This window comes from Zosterops lateralis (genome assembly GCF_965231275.1).
Source record: "Zosterops lateralis genome assembly, chromosome: 2".
Classification (NCBI taxonomy): domain Eukaryota; kingdom Metazoa; phylum Chordata; class Aves; order Passeriformes; family Zosteropidae; genus Zosterops; species Zosterops lateralis.
The window spans coordinates 77343741-77365511 of record NC_139763.1 but is presented as its reverse complement, the minus strand read 5'-3'; the positions used below and the strand labels follow the sequence as shown (position 1 = coordinate 77365511).

At 36.8% G+C, this 21771-nt stretch overlaps 1 protein-coding gene across 1 annotated transcript in view; it reads left to right on the top strand.

Annotated features, from left to right (window-relative positions):
- ARHGAP42 (Rho GTPase activating protein 42) overlaps positions 1-21771 on the top strand; it is a 138785-nt gene that overhangs the window by 43223 nt on the left and 73791 nt on the right. The window contains exon 3 of the mRNA XM_083854535.1: positions 5435-5496. Coding sequence (XP_083710661.1) covers positions 5435-5496 — 62 coding nt within the window. The remainder of the gene's footprint in view (positions 1-5434; positions 5497-21771) is intronic.

Genomic DNA, 21771 nt, shown 5'->3' with positions numbered 1-21771 from the left:
TTTTTGTTTTGTTTTTTTTTGTTTTTTTTTTTTTTTTTTTTTTTTTTTTTTTTTTTTTTTTGAGACAGTCCTCCTCTGCATTCCATTTTATAATTTGAAAACTTGCCATAGTGGTGATATTTAACAATATCCAATTTAGTTATCTATTGATAGATATTGCAGATCCTCTGTGGCTTTAATGACATCCACAACCCTTGTTAAGTAGAAATTACTGAGAAAACAGTGATCATCTTTTCATACTATTGTTGCCTGCCAGTGTCACTGTGAAGTGTTGGCCTTTTCTGCTGTGGCTACCCTTGTCCTACCTACTGTACCTCCCCATCACCCACCACCCCACTTACTTTTTCAATAAGTCTTAAAGCCATAGAAAGAAGGATAGAAATTTTATTTGCTGTTGTGATTTGTTGAAAAACTGCTTGTCATGGCTGCAGTTAATGCCAATCACTAAAAGCTCTGGAAATACAACTGTGAATTAACTACTATTTACTGTGTGTTTAGTTTAATTTTAGATTCAGAAAAGAAAGTCTCTTCTCCAAGCCTTCACGGATGTTACATTTATTCTGCTTTCTCATGGAAATCTAGTAAACAAGTGTTAATCCTTAGGAAAATCTCCTTATGGGCCATTGGTCTATCTTGAATCATTCCACTGATAGATTATTTACAAGGAAAAACATCCTTCTAGACTTTAGCTGAAGTTCATGCTCAAGCATGAATTTGGGCCTGCTCTAACAAGTCTGTGCTAGGTATGACCAGTTCTGGAGGATGTACTGGACTGACCTTCCTGCCAAAGAATACTGGGAGCAATGCACAGCACAGTCCTGGCAGTTCCTCTGTCAGATCAGGAGGACATAAGGAAATCTCTGATATTCTTGCTCATTTTTGCCTTTCATACAGCAAGGTGTCGTAAGAACATCTGACATATATCTGTCTGCATTATTTTTTTCCATGCTGGCATTTACATATCTGAAAGTGATGGTGGTGGTATCTGCACATAATGCTATAAAATCTTGTTTTGCGTACTTTAGAGTATGTAAAACTTGTCTATGCATTGTTTAAGACTGAATGTGTAAGTGTAAATTGAAGCAACAGTCCACAGAAAAGAACATTCAGTTGTATTGTCTTCCACAGTGGCTTGTAATTTCTGTCTTGGGTTAAACATTACCTTCCAAAATTGGCTTTATGTCTTTCAGTTCAGTATTGGTCATGCAAAACTATTATATGTGTCATACACTTTGTCAGCCTTTTCTCATTAACTGTAGATAATGGAATATATATTATGTGACATTTAGTGGTACAGTGTAACTCTGTACTCCTAAATATTAAGCTAAGCTTGATAGGGTAGCTTCAGTAATTTCCACAGACATGGTCTTTTAAAGTGATATGCTCTCTACACAAAAACTTCATAAGATTTATTATGTGCATTTTTTTTCCTATGGACAAGTGGATTGATTTCAATGCAGTAAACCAGATTTGTAGAGTATAAATGCATCATATTTTTAATAAAGCATTCTATGGATTCACATAAATTAATTTTTATCCTGTTTTACTTCTCTCTCACTCAATGCTGCATCAAACTTCAGTTCCTTTTTAATTATGTGAGTGTAGTTGTTTGTGGAGTTGTACCATGTGTTTGAAATGATAGTGATTTTGGAAGAAAAAAGAATGTTGTTGATCTACAGCATTAATGTTTAGGCTGTTTGCATTGTAGTTTGTTTCTTTATGAAGCAAATCAATTAAAATACTTAAAAGACTTTCCAATTAAAAGTGAAAGAATAGTGCTTTTTTTTTTTTTTTTTTTTTTGTGAATAAAATAATGGGAGCCCTTTCTCCTGAACAAGGGAAATTTTGCAGCACACTGTTGTTGAGTTGAGAACTCTCCAGAGAGAGCAGCTGGCAACCTGTTGTGATTGTGATGAATGAGACCGCAAGTGTTCATCTGGGTACACAAAATTGATTTTGTTTCTTGGGTGTTGCTTTTCACAGGCATCATTTCCATCATGATACCGAATATATCTTCCAAGTCCTTTTGAGTAGCCCTTAAATAAAAAGCAGACTGTAAAACTGTTGGGATTTTTAAGTTAATACCGCCTAAAGACTTAGAATAAAATATTGAGTCAACACTTGTTTTTTCTTTAAATGGCCCACCAATAACAATAATTCTTTATGAAAATAACTAAAATTATCTTTAGTATGTTAGGCTGCATATTGTGCTTCATATTATTGGTGTATTTTCAGAATTTATTTCTTATCAGCACTTTCCCATGACATTTCCTCTTGCAAAATACTTCTCTTCTTCCTCCCACCCCCTTTTGTGTTTACAAAGTTCACTTTAATTCTTCTGTGTCCATCCTGATTAAAAAGAAGTGGATTTAAAAAAATGTTGTAGCATTACTAAGAAAAGATTGTGAAGCTGTTGTGTAATGCCTGAGTGTCCTGACAGACAGTGGGCTGCATCTGACACAGACGGGTCTGATTTCTAAATCTTCTGGTTTTCAACTACACAAAAGCACCTCAAATTATTATTGTTGAAATATCTGTTTGTTTCATGTTGAGAGCTGTGAATCCAGAGTTAGATGTGTGTACCCTGTGCCCAGGGTTTGTGCTGAGATCTGGATGAGGGTACTACTTGTGAAAGGGAAGGATGGCCCTGCCCGGATCTCCAAGGTGCCCAGCATCCTATGGGTGAATTGCCTGGGGGGCCTCACCCTCCTTGGTGACCTCTGCCCTCAGCAGCCTCTGTCTGCCCAGCCCCAAAACTGAGGGGAGGCAGAGCTATTGCCTCTCTGCAACCAGAGGGCTCTGTGGGAGAAGGGGGGGAGAAAGAATTAAAAAGGGTACACTGGGAAAAGAGGAGCAAGGGCTCCTTTTCCTTCCCTTTCCCCCTCCCACTGCAGCTTCCAGCACAGCCAAAGTTCTCTAGGGACAGACCCTGGATTTTAATGAGGCCGCACTGCAGGGAGTTGTGTGGGAAGAAGGGTGGGACAGAAGAACCACTGGGGTCACCAGAGATGTGTCTTTCACTGTGCTCTGAATAACACAATGCATGAGTTCTGCCTGTCCACCTCTGAGCTGGGGAAGGACATCCCATGGCTGGATGTAGGGATGGATGTGGATGTTGGGCAGTGAGCATCAGAGGTGTAGTCAGTTTTGATGAGAAGGTGTCTGCAATCAAAGTCAGGGGATGTTTTGTCTTACTGCTGCTGAAGAGTATAGGTTCTTTGTCCTTAGTGAAACTTTGACCTTTAAAATCCCCCAAAAGTGAGCCTATGGGGAAGAAAAGAATTTCTCTGTGTTTAGCTGAAGCACTGTACAGGTGACAGACTAGTACCTTTATATTAGTGTTAAATGTTGAGGAAAATGTTGATTTGCACACTTACACAACAAGTTTTATATGATTTTTTTTTCTGTGGCTGACCTAAATTTATTTAAAACCTAAGCAAATGTTTCAACTCTGAAACTAAAAAACTCTCTGGTTCTGCCTAGAAATTTGAAAGATGAATCAAAAGCATCTCATACTGGTTTTGTTTTGGGTTTCTTTTACACTCCCCTTCTTTACCCCCCCCACCCCTCCACATTCTCATAGTTTAGCCATGTCTGTCTGGCTAATTGTTTATTTAGTTTTTAGCATTTCATATTGGGTATTTAGATATTCTTGAGTGTAACAGTCTACAGATTCCTAGTCAGGTATAACCAGTCAGTTTATCATCTTATTTCTTTACTTGGTTTTGTTTGGTTTGGTTTGTTTTTTTTTCATGGGATGAGCTGGCCAAGAGATTGAGATAATTCAGTGGATATCAAACTAAATTTCTTGATATCAACATAACTGGCAAAATCTGGTGCTTGTGTTCTCAGGGAAAAATACTAAAGGAAAAGACTCAAGGCCTAAGTAGATGAACTAAACAAAGAACTCATAATGGGAAAAAAAGAATTTGTTAGCAAACAATGACTTAGAGGTCAATATGTGCAAGTATAACATGGTTGCGAAAAAAAATCAGCTATGTAATTTCTTGCAGAAGAAATTGGAACAAACAGCAAAGCATTCTTCAACTGTAAAAGTTAACAGAGAGAAAGGGGAATGCAGAGGTGACCTCTGCAAGGTCCAGATGGTATAAAGAATAGGAATTATTTGCGAATGGTCCAAAAACTAAGTAGCAGTTAATGAATACAGACGAGGCAGTTAAGGCAAGCCAGGTACTAGTTCCTTCTTAAAGGATCTCTTCCAGTACTTCCTAGAAAATGTGCTTATTTCCTTAAATCTTTTAGAGAAGTTGAGGAGAGATAAAGCCGTATTATTGGAGACTGACACAAAAAAACATTTAAGAAGATGAAAATGTAAGTAAGAGGTGGAGATCCATTACCATACTGTCAGCACTATATGTTGGTTAACTGTGAAGAATTTTTTAGTCCTGTTCTTTTGAGAAAATCTAAGTTTTGTTTCAATGCTTGATTTTTACCTCTTTCAAAATGATTGAGATTACCTCAAGTTTATTGTGACAAGCTGTAGCATTTAGCAATCTGTATTCTGAGCTTTAAACCACAAAATGTAGCATCCTGTCATTGGTATCAATTCCTGCTAGTCACATCAGGAGAAAGTAAAAAGAGATACTTATCTCTCTTCACATGATTGTCCTCTGAGATTGTTACCTATGGGACTGTGATGCTGAATATGAGTAACCCCTATGCCCTTGAGAAAGTAATACAAATGGAAGGATTTTTCTAGACAGGTTTATACCACATGCTTACATGAGAATGAAGTCTTAAGAGTTTTCAGAATATTTTCCTCTTTCTTGCCCTCTTTTAGGGGTTAATTCTTGTATTATGTTTCCATGACTCTGCTTCAGCCCTTTGACTTCTATTTGAAAACAGTTTTGAGCAAAGACTCTGTCACAATTGTAACAGAATCCAAAGCTTATAAATCAATCATCTGTTTGGGTCACCTCAGACCTTATCCTTGTAAAACATAAAGGCAAAGAGCAGCTAAATCTAAACACTTGGAATTTCTTCTAAAATGTTGAGTTTCAAATATTTACCCAATTATTTTTCGTAGTTCTCACAAATACTTGTTCTCCCACCTTAGTGGGAGAAACTCAATTCTTTTCTTGGCATTTTCTTTCTGTTCTTAGTATGCTAAAGTGAATTTTTTGCTTAAAGCAGAATTCTTCTGTTTTGAGACTGATCTTTCCATGTTTCAGGAAATTCAGTTTGCCATATTCCATTAAAAATAAAATAAAATACATATGACTCTTAAAACTCTGGTTCTTTTTCTTTGCTCTTGACCTGCCCCCTGCTTCAGTCTGTCTTGTTTAAGGCTACTGATTACATTGCAGTGTAAGAGTAGTATTTTATCACTGTAGCTTCAATCCAGATAAAAGACTCACCTGGTTTTAAAATCTTACTTTAAGCAGAATGTTCTTTTTCTTTGTTTTCCATTTAGCCCAGTCACTGAAGGAGTTTGCTCGGCTCCTGATTGCTGTTGAAGAGGAGAGAAGACGACTGGTAAGTTTGCTGGCAGTAAACTTGTGTTCAGTAAAATAATACCTTCCTTGAATAAAATGCTACACTTTTTTCTATTCTCTCTGAAGTTGTTGGGGTTTTTTTTAAATTTTATTTGTGTGGTAAAGGTTAAGCATCTCATAAGAATTTGGAATTCTTATGCAAAGGCAGAAATGTACTAGCACAAACTACAGCAGTTTTTAATAAACTGTTCGACCAAAGACTTTTGCATGGATTTAAAAATCTCTCAATATCCTACCTCCCTACTCCCTGACCCAAAATAAGCTTTGAATGCTGGTGTACCTTTCCCATCCTCCAAAAAGCTTATTTTGGAGACGTACACCTGTATTTATATTTAATGAAATACTCTTGAGTGTTGTCCAGTGAATGTATGCTGGTAACCCAAGAATGTGATTAGTGATAAGAGAAAGCAAATTCATCACCCAGGAGAAACTCTTGTAGAATATATTATGGATCAGACTTGCCAGAGTCATCCATTGATATGGTGTCTTTATGCCATTTGAATCTGCTGTTTGCTTTGATTTTTACATTTCTATTCAAATAGAGGTTTGTTAAAGGAGTTTTAAATGTGTTTTTATGCAACTGTTTAAAAAAAAATCCAGGTAAGCAGTGAAGCTATTTTTGTCCTTCCTCAGTCATGAATAAAGGAGTGAGCTAAGAATTAACATCAGTAGGGGGATTTTTAAATATTGTGAAAGTTTAACTAGCTCTAATCCATCCAAAGGTTATATCTGTCCTGATTTTTCTTCCTCTTATGGGTACTTAGAACACTGAGGTAAGGCTTTTATGACTCAGATTGGAACAAATGTACTAATTCAGGAAGAACTTTATTTAAAGTTGTCTTATCCTAGAAGTAAATAGCCATAGAATTGCTCTCCCACTATTTTTGTTTAGATAAATATTTTAAAATGGCAAAGTCATAACATTTATTTAGTACAGTTGCATAGTTAATATCAGTATAAAAGTATAATTTTTTTTTTTTGCTTCATGCTAAGTATTTTTTCTGGGTGGCTGGAAGAGTGAGGTGACTGTTCTATACTTACCTCCATAAAAGTTAGTTAGCAGAACACTTATTAATTCCTTAGTTAAACAATGTTTTTAAATTAATAGCTTTTCAGTTTAAGTTAAAGATTGTTATGAGCTAACCATTAGTAAAAAAACCTCAATGAATAAGTGAGGGGTTTATTTTTCAAACTCATTAGTCTTTCATAAATGTACAAATAATTTCCAATTATTTTATTTTTATTCCCCTCTTTTTTCTTACTCTCAGAGGAGACACTACTGTTTTTCACTTTTAGAAGTTTATTTCATATCTTTGATTTATCATTTGATCATTTGATCTTGCCATATAAGTATTTTTGTAAAAGATGTAGGAAGGCCTTTAGCAGAAATGGAGGATAAAAGTGTTAATATTATCAAGTGAAAAAAGACCAGTCAGATGGAATGATAGATTTTGTTCAATATCAATATGATTTCTGGGGGAATGCATGGATTGCATAGCTGAGTGTGGTAGGTTGACCCTGGTTGGATTAGCAGTGCCCACTGAAGCTGCTCTGTCACTGCTCTCCTCCTCTGGGCAGGGGAGAGAAAATACAGGGGAAGGGCCATGGGCTGAGATAAGGGCAGGGAGACAGCACTTGGCAATCACTGTCATGAGCAAAACACACTCAACTTGGAGAAATCTGTTTAATTCAATAACAATCAAATCAGAATCAGGTAATAAGAAATGAAACCCAAATCTTAAAGAAACTTCTGCCCCTCTCTTTATTACTTCAGTCCCAGTTCTTTGCTTCCTCCCTGCCAGTGGCACAGGAGGGCAGGGAATGAGGGCTACACCCCTTCCTCCTCATGAGGAGGACTCCTCACACTCTTCCCTTGCTCCAGTACTGGTCCCTCCATGGGGGGACAGTCTCCACAAACTTCTCCAACATGAGTCCATCCCACAGGCTGCAGTTCTTCATGTCCTGCTCCACCATGGAGGATTGACTTCTTCAAGAACAGGCTGCTCCAGCATGGGTCCCTGTAGGGTCGTCATGCAGGGAGAAGCTGCTCTTGGTGGGAAATCATTTGTAACCAGCTTTTTGCTCAGTTTGGAATAACCTCATTCAGTTATCATTCTCTGTCCAGAATAAGAATATTGAGGACACTCAGTTTTCATGGTAGTTATATTCACATAAGAAAATTTATCAAACTTAGAATTTCTCTAGGTTTAATAAGTTTTAGCTGCCTGTTGGTGGAATTTATTTAATTATTACTGGAATAAAAGTATCACCTTTGTCAAAGATGTGAGGTTTTTATTCCCTAGTCTCTTACTGCTGTTTTCTACATGTCATTATAAAATCCAGAGATCCCTGTGAGGATCAGTGTGCCAAACAGATTGCTAGGAAAAAATTCTTTTCTTGAAAAACTTGTGATTTAGCTGTGGAATCTTCAGAGCACTTTTGCTTGTTTCTGAGGAAGTTTGGAGCATTATGCATACACTGGAAGCTCTTAAAAGTCAGCCAATTTGCAGCTTAGTGATGATATTAAACAAAGTTCCCAGTTGATGGGAAAGCTTGAGACATGGCATGCATTTAAGAATTTGATTTCCTTCTGCATGAAAGAAAACATGCAAAAGTTATTTTTAAAAAGCTTGGTTTTGACATTTTGTAGAAGGCTAGAGAAAAACAGCTAGACAATGTTATGACTGTTTATGGATACACTTCATCATACTACTTTCAACTTTCTTTTAATTCTTGCAGCATGTGATAGTGAAAGGCACTATTGTATCAGTGAATGCAGGATGTATGAGAGTATGGAATGACAGATATTAATTTTGTATGCCAGCTAATGGCCTTGTCTCCTTGCCTTGAACTCTATTTTATTAAATGATGAGCATACATATAAGTGCATTAATCAGATTTGATTATGAAAAGTATATATTCATATAACCAATTTGTTTCTCATCTGATGCCTATTAAATTCTTTGTAAGTCAAATTATGCTTTTGTCTTGGTGAACACAGTATTGGAGTGCTTTTCCACTGAATGTATAAATGAAGTGTTTCCAATGGTCAAGGAAATAGATTGAGAGATGTTTAGCAAGTCTTCTGTCCTTCCTGCACAAAGAACCAGAAGGAACTATTTGGGGTTTTTTTTTATTTAGAAGAAGCTAATGAAACAAGACATTATGAACAGTATTATTGGGAGAAACACTGAAGTATAAAGTTAAATGAAACTGTGTATCAGATAAATATTCTGTTTTGTAAGACTTTATAGCCATTATTACTGGCAGCAGTAATAATAAGGTGATTATTGCAGGTTAGGTTCTTTTATCCTTGTCTTTTATTTCTCGATGCTAAAAAATTGACAAGTAGTCAGACAAACTGGAGGCCATGTGCCACACATTTCCCCTTAAAAAGAATATAAAGAAAAAAGTAACTCATAAGATACCTTCCTTTATGGTATACAACTTTAGGTTTGATATATGTCATTTTTTGGTGATGTTAATTTTGTGATACTGTTGATACATTAAAAAAACCCCAACCAAACAGCACTACTCTCAGGCTTCACATGTACTGTAAATAGGATAAAAAATCAGATTCCTCCCCATTGCATTTCCAATGACTTCAGCAGCAAGCCATCAGGGATGTAGAATAATGACCTCTATTTCCTAGTGTTTTTTAGGGAACAATAGAGTTGCTATAATTTAATCCCATGTGAATGTTTGAATAGTTATCAAGGGAACTTACTTAAAATAATTTCCTTCCTCTTTCACTGAATTTTCATTCTTTCAATTAAATAAGTAATATTTTTTTATTTTAGAGATTCATATTTTGTTTATGCTTCCTATTAATTTGATATTGTCAGTAAAATTAATAACAAACAAAAATGATCTGCATGTAAAATAAAATGCTATTTCCTTTTCCTTTCATAGGATTATTCTATGTTGATGTAAGTATAGATGAACTGGTTCATGCTACTGATCCTAGAGATCTCCTATGAGTTTGAAGCATTGAATGAGTTCACTAGAGTGTCAGTGTCTTGCTGGAGCTCCTTGGTTATTTCTGGGAGTTTACTAAATACAAGACTGAAATAGGCTCCTAATTCTTACATTCCTTGCTATTTATCCAAGTTTCTTTGGGTTGTTGGCTGGTGATGAATGGCCCCAGAGCTTTTTCTCTCTGGCATCATGAATCAGTGAGATTCCTGACCAATATTAAATACTCCAGGGGATAGTATAAAAATTCTGAAGTAGATAGTTTTGTACTATGGTTGATGAATATTTTTCTTTGGAAAGTCTGCCTTTTTGTATCTAATAATCTTCTTGCTTCAGACAGGATCTCATTTTTGTGGACTTTTTTGTATTAACTGGATGTTCTCATTGTGGTTCTGTATTTGCCCTCACACAAGGAGTCTGATGCTATCTGCTTCCAGGGAAAGCATCAAAATATTCAGTTTCAAAAGCTGAACTTGAAGAAAAATAAATGAACTGTTAAAACCAGCTATCTGTGGAATGGTACATAAAATCAGATACTGAAGGGCACAGCATGTTATTGAGCAGAATTAACCTTTTCCCTATAATGCAAAGTGCGTTACAGATTCCATCAGAAGAGTAAGCAGTCTCCTATCCACAGGGTCAGCTTATTTCTTAGTTTGTACATGGGAAAAATAACATTGCATATACTAGCACCCTGAGACTGTAGAACAAACACCTGGCATTTTGCTTTGCATGATGTTTCTCTCAAATTGCAAAAAAATAGTGGTTGATGGTGTTTTGATATACTTGGTGACTGATTTCAGTGTTTTTCAGTTCTCATGAAAGATTTGGCATTTAAATTAATCTCCTTGGTAGGAGTCTGCTGGGAAGATCACTAAAAGCATGTTACTCTAAAGTGAAGGAAAACACCACAAATAAAAGGACTTCTTTGAAGCTAGGACTGGTTTTTTGTTTCTTTATTTTTGTTGTTCCTCCTACTCCCTCTCCCCTCACCATTTTTGCTGTTTAAAATTAAGTAGGAGCACCTGGGTTTAGCAAGTTTGAGTTTTTTCCTTATACTTAAGATGGCTGTACTTCCTACTGAGTCATTAAGGTGGTGTGGACTGTATTGTTAACTAACCTCTTTGGAAAAACTTTCCTAATTTGTGCATCCGATAACTAATTTGGAAATATCTCTTTGAGGTTTCTATTGAATAAGGATCAGTAAATCAATTCTGAATTTCTAAATTTTCTTATAAAAATTACTTTTACCTACATTAATCTATTTATTTTTTTGCCTTTTCTTCCTCCTATTTCATACCAAGTATGGCAGACAACATATTTGATATTAATTACAGAAAAATTCATGTAATTACATGAATTACAAAATTCATGTCTTCAGTAAGGGAAATTCTGCAAGACAGGAAAATACTGATAATACTGATTTTGGTGGTTTTGTTAAATTTATTATTTTTTTTTTTTTACCATCAGCTTACTGTCCTTTGACACTCAGGCTAAGTTTACTATATGCATTTCTGGCCAGAAAGTATTCTATAGGCTACAAAAGATACAGAGAAAGCAACAAGGAAGGTTTAACACCAGAAGCTGAGAACAAGAAGAGACTGCAAGGATATCTCTTTGATTAGCTTTAGTTCAAACAAATTAGATCAATGTTATTTGGAGGCTTGTGACTCATTAATTGAAATTACATCTTTCAGCACACTTGAACTAGTCCTCAGCAATAGGTTAACAGGTTCCCTTGAAATCAGATTTTTTGTCTTTTTTTTTTTTTCCTTGCTGATACAGTTGTCACTCTTACTTTGTAAGAATAAGCCAGAACAAACATTGCAGAATTACTTGGAGACTTTTGCAGAAGCGAGAGTGTACTCAGTAGCATTTCATGGTTTTCTGCTGTGTTTTAGCTCTGGAATGACAGGAGGAAGTGTGCTACAGAGAATTTTATCTAATTAGCAGTTTGCAGAACCAGCTTTGCCCCAAATCTCAGTCAGCCTCAGTCTCCTTTTGATGGAGAAATAAGCCTTCCATTTTCTTTCTCCATCAAAACTGGGAGGTTACTTAGGGGGCATTCAGCAACACTTAGAAGAATGTTTCTGTATTCACATTAATTGTATATCTGTAGAGTGCTTCTTGAACCTTTTGAGAAAAGGTCTTTCCTGTTGTGCTGGTACAAATGTTTGTGTGACTGTGTGGTGAACATAATTGGAGAAGTGATACAGCTGGAAAAATAATTCCTCTTGCACTGACTTTCTACTACTTCCTTCCCATCACTTCAGTGCACACAGAGAAAACGAAGACCTTCTGAGCCAGAATTATTATCCATAAGACAGTAACTTCCTTGATATAATTGCGATAAAAAAAATCTTAGAACTGTACCTTCATTCCCCTGCAGATGTTATCTGTGACCATTATAACTCATATATGAAATCAGGAAGTGATAGGCATATTTCTGTCATGCAGACTTCCTAGAGAGCAAATCTGCAACACGATCATTTGGTGGGTTCTTGTCAAAAGGGAACTCTCAATGCGGCTTTCCCCTTGCCCTGTCTTGGGTTAGAAGGAATCCTGTTTGCTGTCTTTCTGTGCACCGCTTAAGTATGAAAATACACATGTTCAGTGGATGTTTCTTAGCATTTGTGCTCAGTTAAAAAAAAACAAAACAGAGTAATAAAAGTAAACAGTTCATGTTCTGTTATCATTAAGGTAGTTTAACATATCACATCTGTATGTATTTCTGAACTTTTCTAAGATAAAGAGCACATACTAGACCAGACAATTTGGAGATAAAATTGTGGGTGCTATTAGGACAGAGCATTATCTGGCTCTTCCAGATAACACTGCATCAGCTTCCATAATTGTACACTTGGTACGTTCCTAATTTGTTTAAATCTAGTTCTAATTTCTCCAGTAATTTTCATGATTTAAAGTAATTTCTTCCATTATCTTTTGTAGAAATGAAAAAAAACAATGCTGGGACATTTGAGTATGATAATTTTTTAAAGTTTCAACTGATCTCAATAGAAACAAGTTGCAACTAGTCCCTCTCACATCCCTGTAACTGCCATACTCTGGGATTGAAAATACAGGCCCATGTTTTCTTTAACCTTTGCAGAAGGTACATCTGGGATCATTGTGCTGTGACAGAACAATGCTATTAACTCAGAATATGTTCAGAGTTTTATCATCATTAAGTCAAGAGAGAACCTACTGTTCATGTTTTGCTCTGTATTCCTTAGCAGCCTTCTCTCTAAATTTTTCTTTTGACAATATGAGTTGTTTCCTGTTGATATGAATGTCCAGAGTGCAGAACCATATCATATGCAGAGCCTTTTGCACCCTGTCCTCCTCAGCTAGGGCCCAGATAATTTCATTGCCTTTAAACCTACCTGTTGAAGAGGAAAGCAATTTGACTGTTAGAGACAGTCTTTGCTGTTTTCCAATATAGTTGTCATAAAGTTGATTTGTGACAAAGTTATTTTCTTGTAGTAAACAACTTTGTACAAGGTATGAATACATAGATCTCCCATGTTGATCTCTGCTGTAGTTTTGACTGGTTAGTTAGCATCAGATAGGGAGTACTTGTCTTGATGAAGCTAAGAAGCTGAAAGACAGGAGAGTGGGAATAGGATAATTGTACAAGAGGAAAGGAAAGGGAAACAGAGATAAGGGGATTTATAGATTAATGTACATTCCTTTACCATCTTATATAAACAGTGTTCCAAACCTTAGTAAGAAGGCTTTGATAATTTAGTATCCGTATAGTATTTGCTCTTCAGTTTTCTGCTGAGAGTGCAAATTAAGAAAATCCATTTACTTTTTAAAAACAATGTGTGTTGCAGGAGATTAGTGGAATTTGTTGTTAGCAATTACAGTTTCTCCTGCTTTCTATATTCAAGGTATGTTTATTTGTATTTGCGGTAGTTGCAACTTTAGTTTGTAGATTCTTTTGCTTCTACCACTATCACTAAGTCTCTTTTCAGATGACCGTTGACAGAGAAAAGAGAAAGAAAGATGTTTGCACTTTTCAATGAGTATTTTAAAGGAACATGAATTCTAGATCAGCTAACCTTATACCCTTTTAGTTTTATATATTTACTTTCTGACTACAGAGGGAGGGAATGGAGTTGGTCGTAGAAGAGGATATGTGCTGTACCCATTACTGGCTTGTAATCATGTCAGAACATGCTGCTACCTGACATGCTACCACTCTATAAAAATTTTTAATGGATTCTGAATTTATCTGCAATTCTCCTGGAAGAATGAGAAAAGGTGATTCCTTCCTACAAACTATTTTTTTTTAAATTTTCCTTCATTTAGTCTGATCTCCGGAATGAAACCACTGTATTTGTTGTGCTTATTTAATGTCCCGGGAAATGTGATTAAAACCAGAAAACAACACAAGCACTTTATGTAACAAAGGGTGTGTAGGAACAAATATGCCTTTATTTAAACCAAGCAAACACCAGCCAAAGCCCCCACCTTTTCACAAGGAAGCAAAATATTCTCCCTTGAGCAGTCTGTATAATCTGCATGGGCTCATAGCTGTGTTACATACAACGGTGTTTTTTATAAATATTGCTTGTTAGGATATTGTGTTAATATTCGCAGAACACTTAGATTGCCTTTATTATAATTTTCAAATATCTGCAGAGGCTTCAGTTATTGTTATTTTGAGAAGCTTTCTTGGATGTATCTCCCAGAGCTGGTGCTTCTGCTTTGAGCTAAGACTGTAGCAGATTAACGGTTTTGCCGGGTTTTTTGGCAGCCACGCCAGTTTACTATGTACCCACTTCACAGAACTGACCTGGCTAAAAGCAAAACAAACAAGATATTTACTGGTTACTTTTCAACCATGTTGCAACAGACTGTTTCAGTGTCACAGAAACAGAGGACAGAAGCAGTCAAAAACAGGATGAAGGGGTATTTCAGGATCAGCAAACTGCTTAAGCTAGCATGACCACTGAAATAAATGACTACAGATCTACCTCTTGGTGCAATATTTGTTGCAGCCCTGCTATTACAAGTAGTTGTGTTCAAGGAAAGAGATTATTTTTCTAGTATTAAAAGGAAATTAGGGTAGAAATCTGAAAGCTATGGTCACATGGTCCTGAGGAAAGTTTTGAAGCATGAGGCCGTGGAGCCTGGTAGCCTTAAGGATTAAAATATTGTGAGAGCTGCTTTTTTGGATAGCCGTTCTTTAGTAACAATATTGAGTTACGTTTCCTTTCTGGGTTAAGTGAAGGTGGCCCATCCACCTTGGCCAAAATCAGTAAAATGTTGCCTAATTTGCTGTCATATGACATGTCATGAGGTGATCTCATGGAATTGATGTGAAATTCCCAGTGAAGTCCAAGAGTCACAGTCAGCACAGAGTGGGCTACAGGCAGCCAAAGCCTTCAGTGGGGTCTGGCATTGACCTGAGTCTCCACATGTCCCACAGCCCTCGGCTGGGGCCAGCCAGACCAATGAGGTGGCCACATGCAGAGGTCAGCCCAGGGCTGCCTGTCTGGCACTATTCCTGTGGCATCCCGTCAGTCCTGACAGCACAACCCCCCCAGCTGCTGTCAGACTGGGCCCAGCATTCCCACCCTGTGGGTAAAGGCCATTTTTTCACCAGAGATACTATTGAGGGGGTGGGGAAGGTGGCTGATAGGGCGAGACCATCCATAATTCCCACACTGAGGCAAAGGTTGACTTGGTTTCTCTGATGAGCATCCAGCAGGACCATGGAGAGGTGTGACCTTTGCAGCTGAGCCCACTTAGCAACACACATTCCCATCTTAGTAGAGTCACAGTTTAAAGAAACCAGGCTAGCCCTTTCTCTCCCCTAAGCTGCCTCTGACACTATATTAAGACCTTTTTTCAAGCTCGATGAGAGCTTTCTAAATTGCCTTATTTTGTTAATTGTATTTACATGAGAGCAGAAAAAAAGGCTAAAAAATCTGAATCTGATACTATTTCTAGACCTTTTGCTCTAAATGTCTTGTCATGGCATGTGTCATGCCATGTCCTGTGTTCCTTTCTTAATTTAGTATGCTGTTCCAAAATACTAATTTTGAATTTTCACCACTGACAATTGTCAGAACCTTCTAATATATAATCATTCTGCATTTGAGCCTTAAATAACATCTGAACATTCTTCAGTATGTCAGCTACCAGTGAAACTTTGTATGCCAATAGCATGAAGAAATGAACAGGTTTTCTATGGATCCTATATCTATAAAAGTTCCCCTACCTCTGAGTAGTTTGTGTCTGTGGCTAACCTACGTTTCTTCAGAATATATCTTAAATGTTCTTACACGTGCTTTTGTTTCCTGAAAGGATACATATTTCCAGTTTCAACATTAACAGTTCCTGGGCATAGTACCATTACAAACAGCTAAGCTGATTTTGGCTTTATGCCTGGATGCATCCATTCACGAGGTAGTTGTTAAAGCAAAATTACAACTTCTAATCTCTTTGAATAGCTAATTTCCTCAGCACCAACTTCTTGGTTGTTTTTTTGTTGTTTTTTTTTTTTTTTTTAACAATGCTTTTTGGGGTTTGGTTTGTTGGTACTGAAGAGATAACAAATAGTAGATAGAAGAACCGTGGCAGTATCCAAACTATCAAGAACGTGTCACAGAAGCAAAGCATTGAACTGTTAGACTGCTTTTCTCAGTGTTTTATTTCACAGCAGCTGTGCAATATAATGCAAAGTGATTCCTAATAGTAACAGATAGTAGACATATTAACCCCACTTGTGCAGTTGGTGGCATTGATCTGTGAAGACCTACAGTGTATCTGAAGGTGCAAATTATTGTCATACTGGAAGGCAGCACATGATGGTCACAAATAGTGCAGGGCAGGCATAAACCAGCACAACTTGGCCTGGCTGTTTGAATTCTCACCTTCACAAGCAGCAGTAGACAGGTATTATGTGACTGCTGACACAACTGCTTAGTCCCCACAGCCATCATTTAGCCACAGATAAGGCATCTTTTTCTTCACACAGAAGTGATTGCATTGATTGCTAAAAAAGTAGGTAGATCAGTACTTAAGACCCTTTTCAGTTTGAACTGTTCACCTTCTCAAGCTCTCACTCTGATTTGAAACTTTTATTTCTTTGTCTGGGAAGTATGAATACTGCTTACATCATCTAGCTAAGAAGAGACAATCATCTGACAGGAAGAATTTGGGAGAGAATTTAGGCTGAATGTCAGGAAAACTTCCTCATGATGAGCTGTATTGTGAAATACTTTGCCAAAGAAAATAGACTTTGTCAAGGAAAATGTCTAAGGCACAAACTGAGATTAGACCAAGTGTTGAAAAATGTAATAAAGAAACAGAGTAAGTATTTTGTATTGCTCAGTGACCATGCGTCCCTCTTAGCCTGGAGCATGGTTAATCAGATTGTCATCAAGTATTGTTTAGTAAGTTATTTCAAGGGTGCCTGTCGTGGTAATGGGCTAAGAGTATGCTATATTTCTCAAAAAGACTTCCACACCCTTTATCAAGGTAGGGATTATGGGGAAAATGGGAAACAGGCAGAAATTGGACACAACATCTAACAAATCTGCTTTTCTGGTTGAATTTAAGAGGAACATCCTCACCCACGACATTGTCCCAAGAGCATTTTGCATGAGGCTCTAAATAGATTGATTTCAGTATTTAGGACTCTAAATTTCTATGGAGAGTTCTCTAGCTGGCCATTTTTATTGCTTGCTTCTTTCAAGAAAATCAGAGCCACTATGTCAAATATAACCATTTCTGGCAATATGAAAAAAATATTGATATTCTCTGACAGATTCTGCAGTATGAAAAATTTAAAAATAAAATCCTAGCTGCAGTAAACATTTCTGCTAACATCTTGACTTCCTTGTTGGATTAGCCATTTGCTTATTTTTATCTCTCACTGCTAAACTTCTATTTTGTTTATTTATTTGTTTTAAACTTTAAATTTTGAGATGTTTGTTCTTGTTTCAGACTCAGAAGTTGTTACTTAGGACACCCTGGCAATCAAACTCTTGATCTCTCAAGAGGTCTGTCACTAAAGAATAGCTTGTGTATCTCCTTTAGTGTGTCCAGCTTTCGTCTAGGAAGAAGGAACCTGCACTCTGACTTTCTGGTTTTTTAAGGAAATAATATTTAAAGGCAGTTTCAGGAATTCTGACAAATGAAGGTTTTCAAAATAAATGTTGTGATGAGTCTGGCAGCTCAGCATCCCATAAGGAAGAATCTTCACTGATTGAATAACATTGGTTTTACTTTTCATGGTAAGTTAGAAAGTTCTCACTTTGATTAGTTAAATGTTTATTTATTCTTTTATTGATTTCCAGCTTTCCCTTCACATCCTAATGGACCTCACAAGGAGGCCTGTTCAGGGTAAATTTATTCCACTCTGGAGAGGTTTTGTTGACATCTGCACAGTGCGGGAAACAGGCCGCAAAATTTACAGATCAGGATTTGGAAAAGCAAAGAGACAAAGTAATAAACATACGGAACTGATTTGGGGTAACTGTTAAGTAGGTCTAACAGCCAGATTAAAAATGTCTTGGAAGGTTTAAAATAAGCTTTTTGTAGAGTAAAGCTTTTTGCGTATTTGCTGGGATTTATCTTAATCAGATAATTTCTCTAAATGGTAATGCATTAAACAAAAAAGTTTAAAAAGCCACATAACTCTCCACAAAAGCAGATATTCCTTCACTTTCTGCACTTCTTATATTGAAGATTTCCTCCTATAGAAGAAAATTCAATTTGGTTTTGTTCACTTGTTCTTTATGGGAAAAAAATGTTTAATGTGATAAATGTTTAAGAAGGTAAAGATACTTGTAATATACTAAAATATCTACATTTACCAGAGTACTGAGTAGAATAATGTACTATTAAAAATGTTGTGAAGTGTGGTATACTTGAATTCTGGATCAGGTTTTTTCTTAATTAGTTCTGTGTTCCAATTATGCTGTTTCCTGTTTATGTAGCCATTTCCCACTTGATAATATGTAATGTAAACGTTCAAGCTGAGAAGTTTTTTGGTTTGTTTGGAAAGCTGTAAAGGGGAGTAAAACCAGAAAAAATTTCTTCTGCTGCCTATCTGAAACTACATTCTCAAGCTCTTTTCTTTTCAGTATGATTTGAACTCTCAGCCTAGTCATGAGACATGCACTGTTTGTATTAATGGTAGTGATAAAAAGATAAATACCCAGACTGGCAAGTACACTACTGAACTGTTTTTCCTTCAGTGTGGTTGTGTTTGTGGTTGTTTTATCTGTTACAGTTTTTGCTAAGTTGTAGTCCATGGACTAAACTGTAAAAAGAAATGGTATCTCTTACTGAATGATTAGGTATCTACCATGGCCATATCCATTGCTGATTTATGTCTTCTAAATATTTTCAGGGGGTTGCTAAAGAAAAAAAAGGGGCAAAAACCCCAAAATGTAGTTTTGCTTTGTTTTTGTGGGTTTTTGTTTGTTTGGTCTTGGTTGGTTGGTTGGTTAGTTTGTTCATTATTTTGGGGATTTTTTTTCCTTTCATTTATCACCAGGTAGGTTTTTTCCTCCAAAAGGAGTAAACCTCCAGCTTCAGTCATCTTTCAGTCAGTAATTGTGCATATATCAGAAAAAGTTAAATGCATTTTTAACACTTTATAAGGTGTTCCCATCTATGTAGAAAATTTGGTGATGCAACTAAGCAGCAAGTCTAAGAAACAGGAGAGGCTATGAGTGAGAGGAGGCAGAAGGGGCACATAAGAGTTTCCAGCTCAAGTTGTTAGTGCCAGTAGCGACAGAAACCCCACTGAGCTCTTCCTGCTGAAGGAAAAACAGGAATATTGGACACAGAGAAATCAGGTCTTTGAAGGGTGTCCTTGTGCAATGAAAGAGTAGATGGCATGCATGATCTTTGTTATGTGAAAGGATTTTGAGGGAAAAAGAAGGCATTGGCATATCCTGAAAATAAATGAAAGCCCAGGAGGAGATACAAAAATGGAGTCAAGGTGCAGTGAATTTGTCCCAATATATTATCTTCTTGCGGGCTTTTACAATAAATTACATGGTATTAAAGTCAGTTATGTCTTTCTCCTTTCCTCTTTAAATTACTGGCCACTGTTTTCTCTTAATCCATTAAAAACTCCTGTAGAGGCAAGGTGTGAGTATTTTTTCACATCAGTGAAAAATCCTGGAGCACATGCCTCGATATACAGTGCTTCTGCATTTGAATTTTACATTACAGTGGTCAATGCATGTAGTGTGTGGATACTCATAAGCAACCAGGTTCTTCTGTAGCATCTACCACTGCTCTTGCTGTCTTGGGAAGTTGCTGGGTGTCATTGTGCTTGGTGCCTGCTCAGGAAAATGTGTTTGGTAATGGCTAACATTGCATTAGAGTAAGTCAATCTACTTAAACCCACACAATGAGGAAATGAGTGAAAAAGAGACACTTGATGCCTGTTGGCTTCTAATTTCTGAACACACTGAAGATGAGGCACTTTTCATGGCACTTTTCTTATGACTTTTATTGTCAATACCTAGAACAGGAATTGTTCAAAATATATTCATGTGAGAGTTTTCTAGTGGATCAAAACATCTTAGAGTCCAATTGTAAATGTATGTTACCTTCAGATTGGCCAAGTTTTTTCTGTTTTCGAATGTTCTCTTTCTTCTGTGTATTAAATGTAACAGTATTGGAGTCCCTCCTCCCAACTGATCAGATTTAAATGTCTTACCCTTCAAGTTTTTGACACTGACTCTTTGTAACTGAGCTGAAGGAGTGGTGGCAAGTCCTTCAGGAGGCACTGCTCAGGCACATTTGGTATTTTCATAATGAATTCAAGTGTCCCGGTTTTGGTATTAGTTTTGAATGCTAGGAATCTTAAGTTCTGCTTTTTGCCTTTAGCACACAGCGGGAGCTATGTTATTTACAAGAAGTCCATGCTGTATGAACCCTCCAGCTGTTAAAGATTACTAAATCATAGAGCGAGGACTGTAGCTTGCTGTGTTTGTTCAAAACTCAGTGTTTAGAACTGTGCTATAGTGAAAATTTCTTAAAATTCATCTAGGCACCCTATTTTAGATGCACAGCTGTGGCCTGAAAACATGAATTAAAGATTGCTTCATAAAGGTAATGTTACCGGAGTTTAGTTTACAATTCTGTTGATCCATAAGTTGCTTGAGATATGATGTACTTTCTTTTCAGATTGGTTCAGTGGTGCTGTCAGTAGTAAAACTTAAATATTTTATGCTGTCACTGAGATAGTAATCCTTTCAATACCAGCAGAGTGTTCTGAATAATTTTTACTTTTCTGCACATAACCACTGCATTTAAGAATCACCAACACCTCAAATTTTACTCAGAAGCTAACAGAGTAAAAAGGACTCGACCGTTAATACTCCTTGCATAGTTCTGTCAGCTTTTACATGCCATGTCCCAGAGCACATTGCAGGAGTTGCTAGGAGCTGAGAAGGTCTGAATAGTCACTGTGAGCTCCACAGTTGGTAGAGAGGGATGACATCCTAAGCTTCACTATCAGGATGATACATGGATGGATGCTGCAATTTTTTTCCTCTGTTGCTGTTGAAGTACCTGGGAGCAGCACCTGACACAGTGGGACTGGCTTGTGCAGACACTGTTAGTAATTCAGCAAAGTACTTTTCCTTGCATGTGCTTCAGCAAAGCAAATTTCAACCAGCATTTCCCTCCAAAGTTTTATTGCTAATGAGGGCCCTTAATTCAAATCCATTTCTTGGCAAGGTACATTGTGAGAGGAATGAAGTCAATTTTGTTAAAAGTTACTGTGGGAGGGCAGGAGCAGCATTGCTAAACCCATGTCTGGACAATTCCCTTGGTACCGTTCTTTGCATCTTAATTTCCCCATGAAGCCTAATTTACATCATGACAGTATTTACATCTTTATTCAGTACTTGTAATACTTGATACAGAGTTTGACATTTGGAATAGAGTCTTGACACATGAGAAGAGCTGTGGAATTACTTTTACAATTTTATTCAGGCTACCAAAGAGAAGGGCAGAAGTTAAAATTTAAAATTAATAATTCTTCTATGATAATAATGTTTGAATTTTTACCCTTACCACTTCAACTACATTATAAAGAATAACTTTTCTGAGTTTGTTTGGGCCCTTTTGTACAAATGTTTCTTCTGGGGACTATCCAATGTTTCAACAAACACAGGGCTCCTTTGCCATTTTGTATGCTGTGAGTGGGAGATGACAGACAAGTTACGTGCTTGCTCTGAATACTTTAAAATCTAAGATCTGATTTCCTTCATTTTAACACATGCAACTAGTA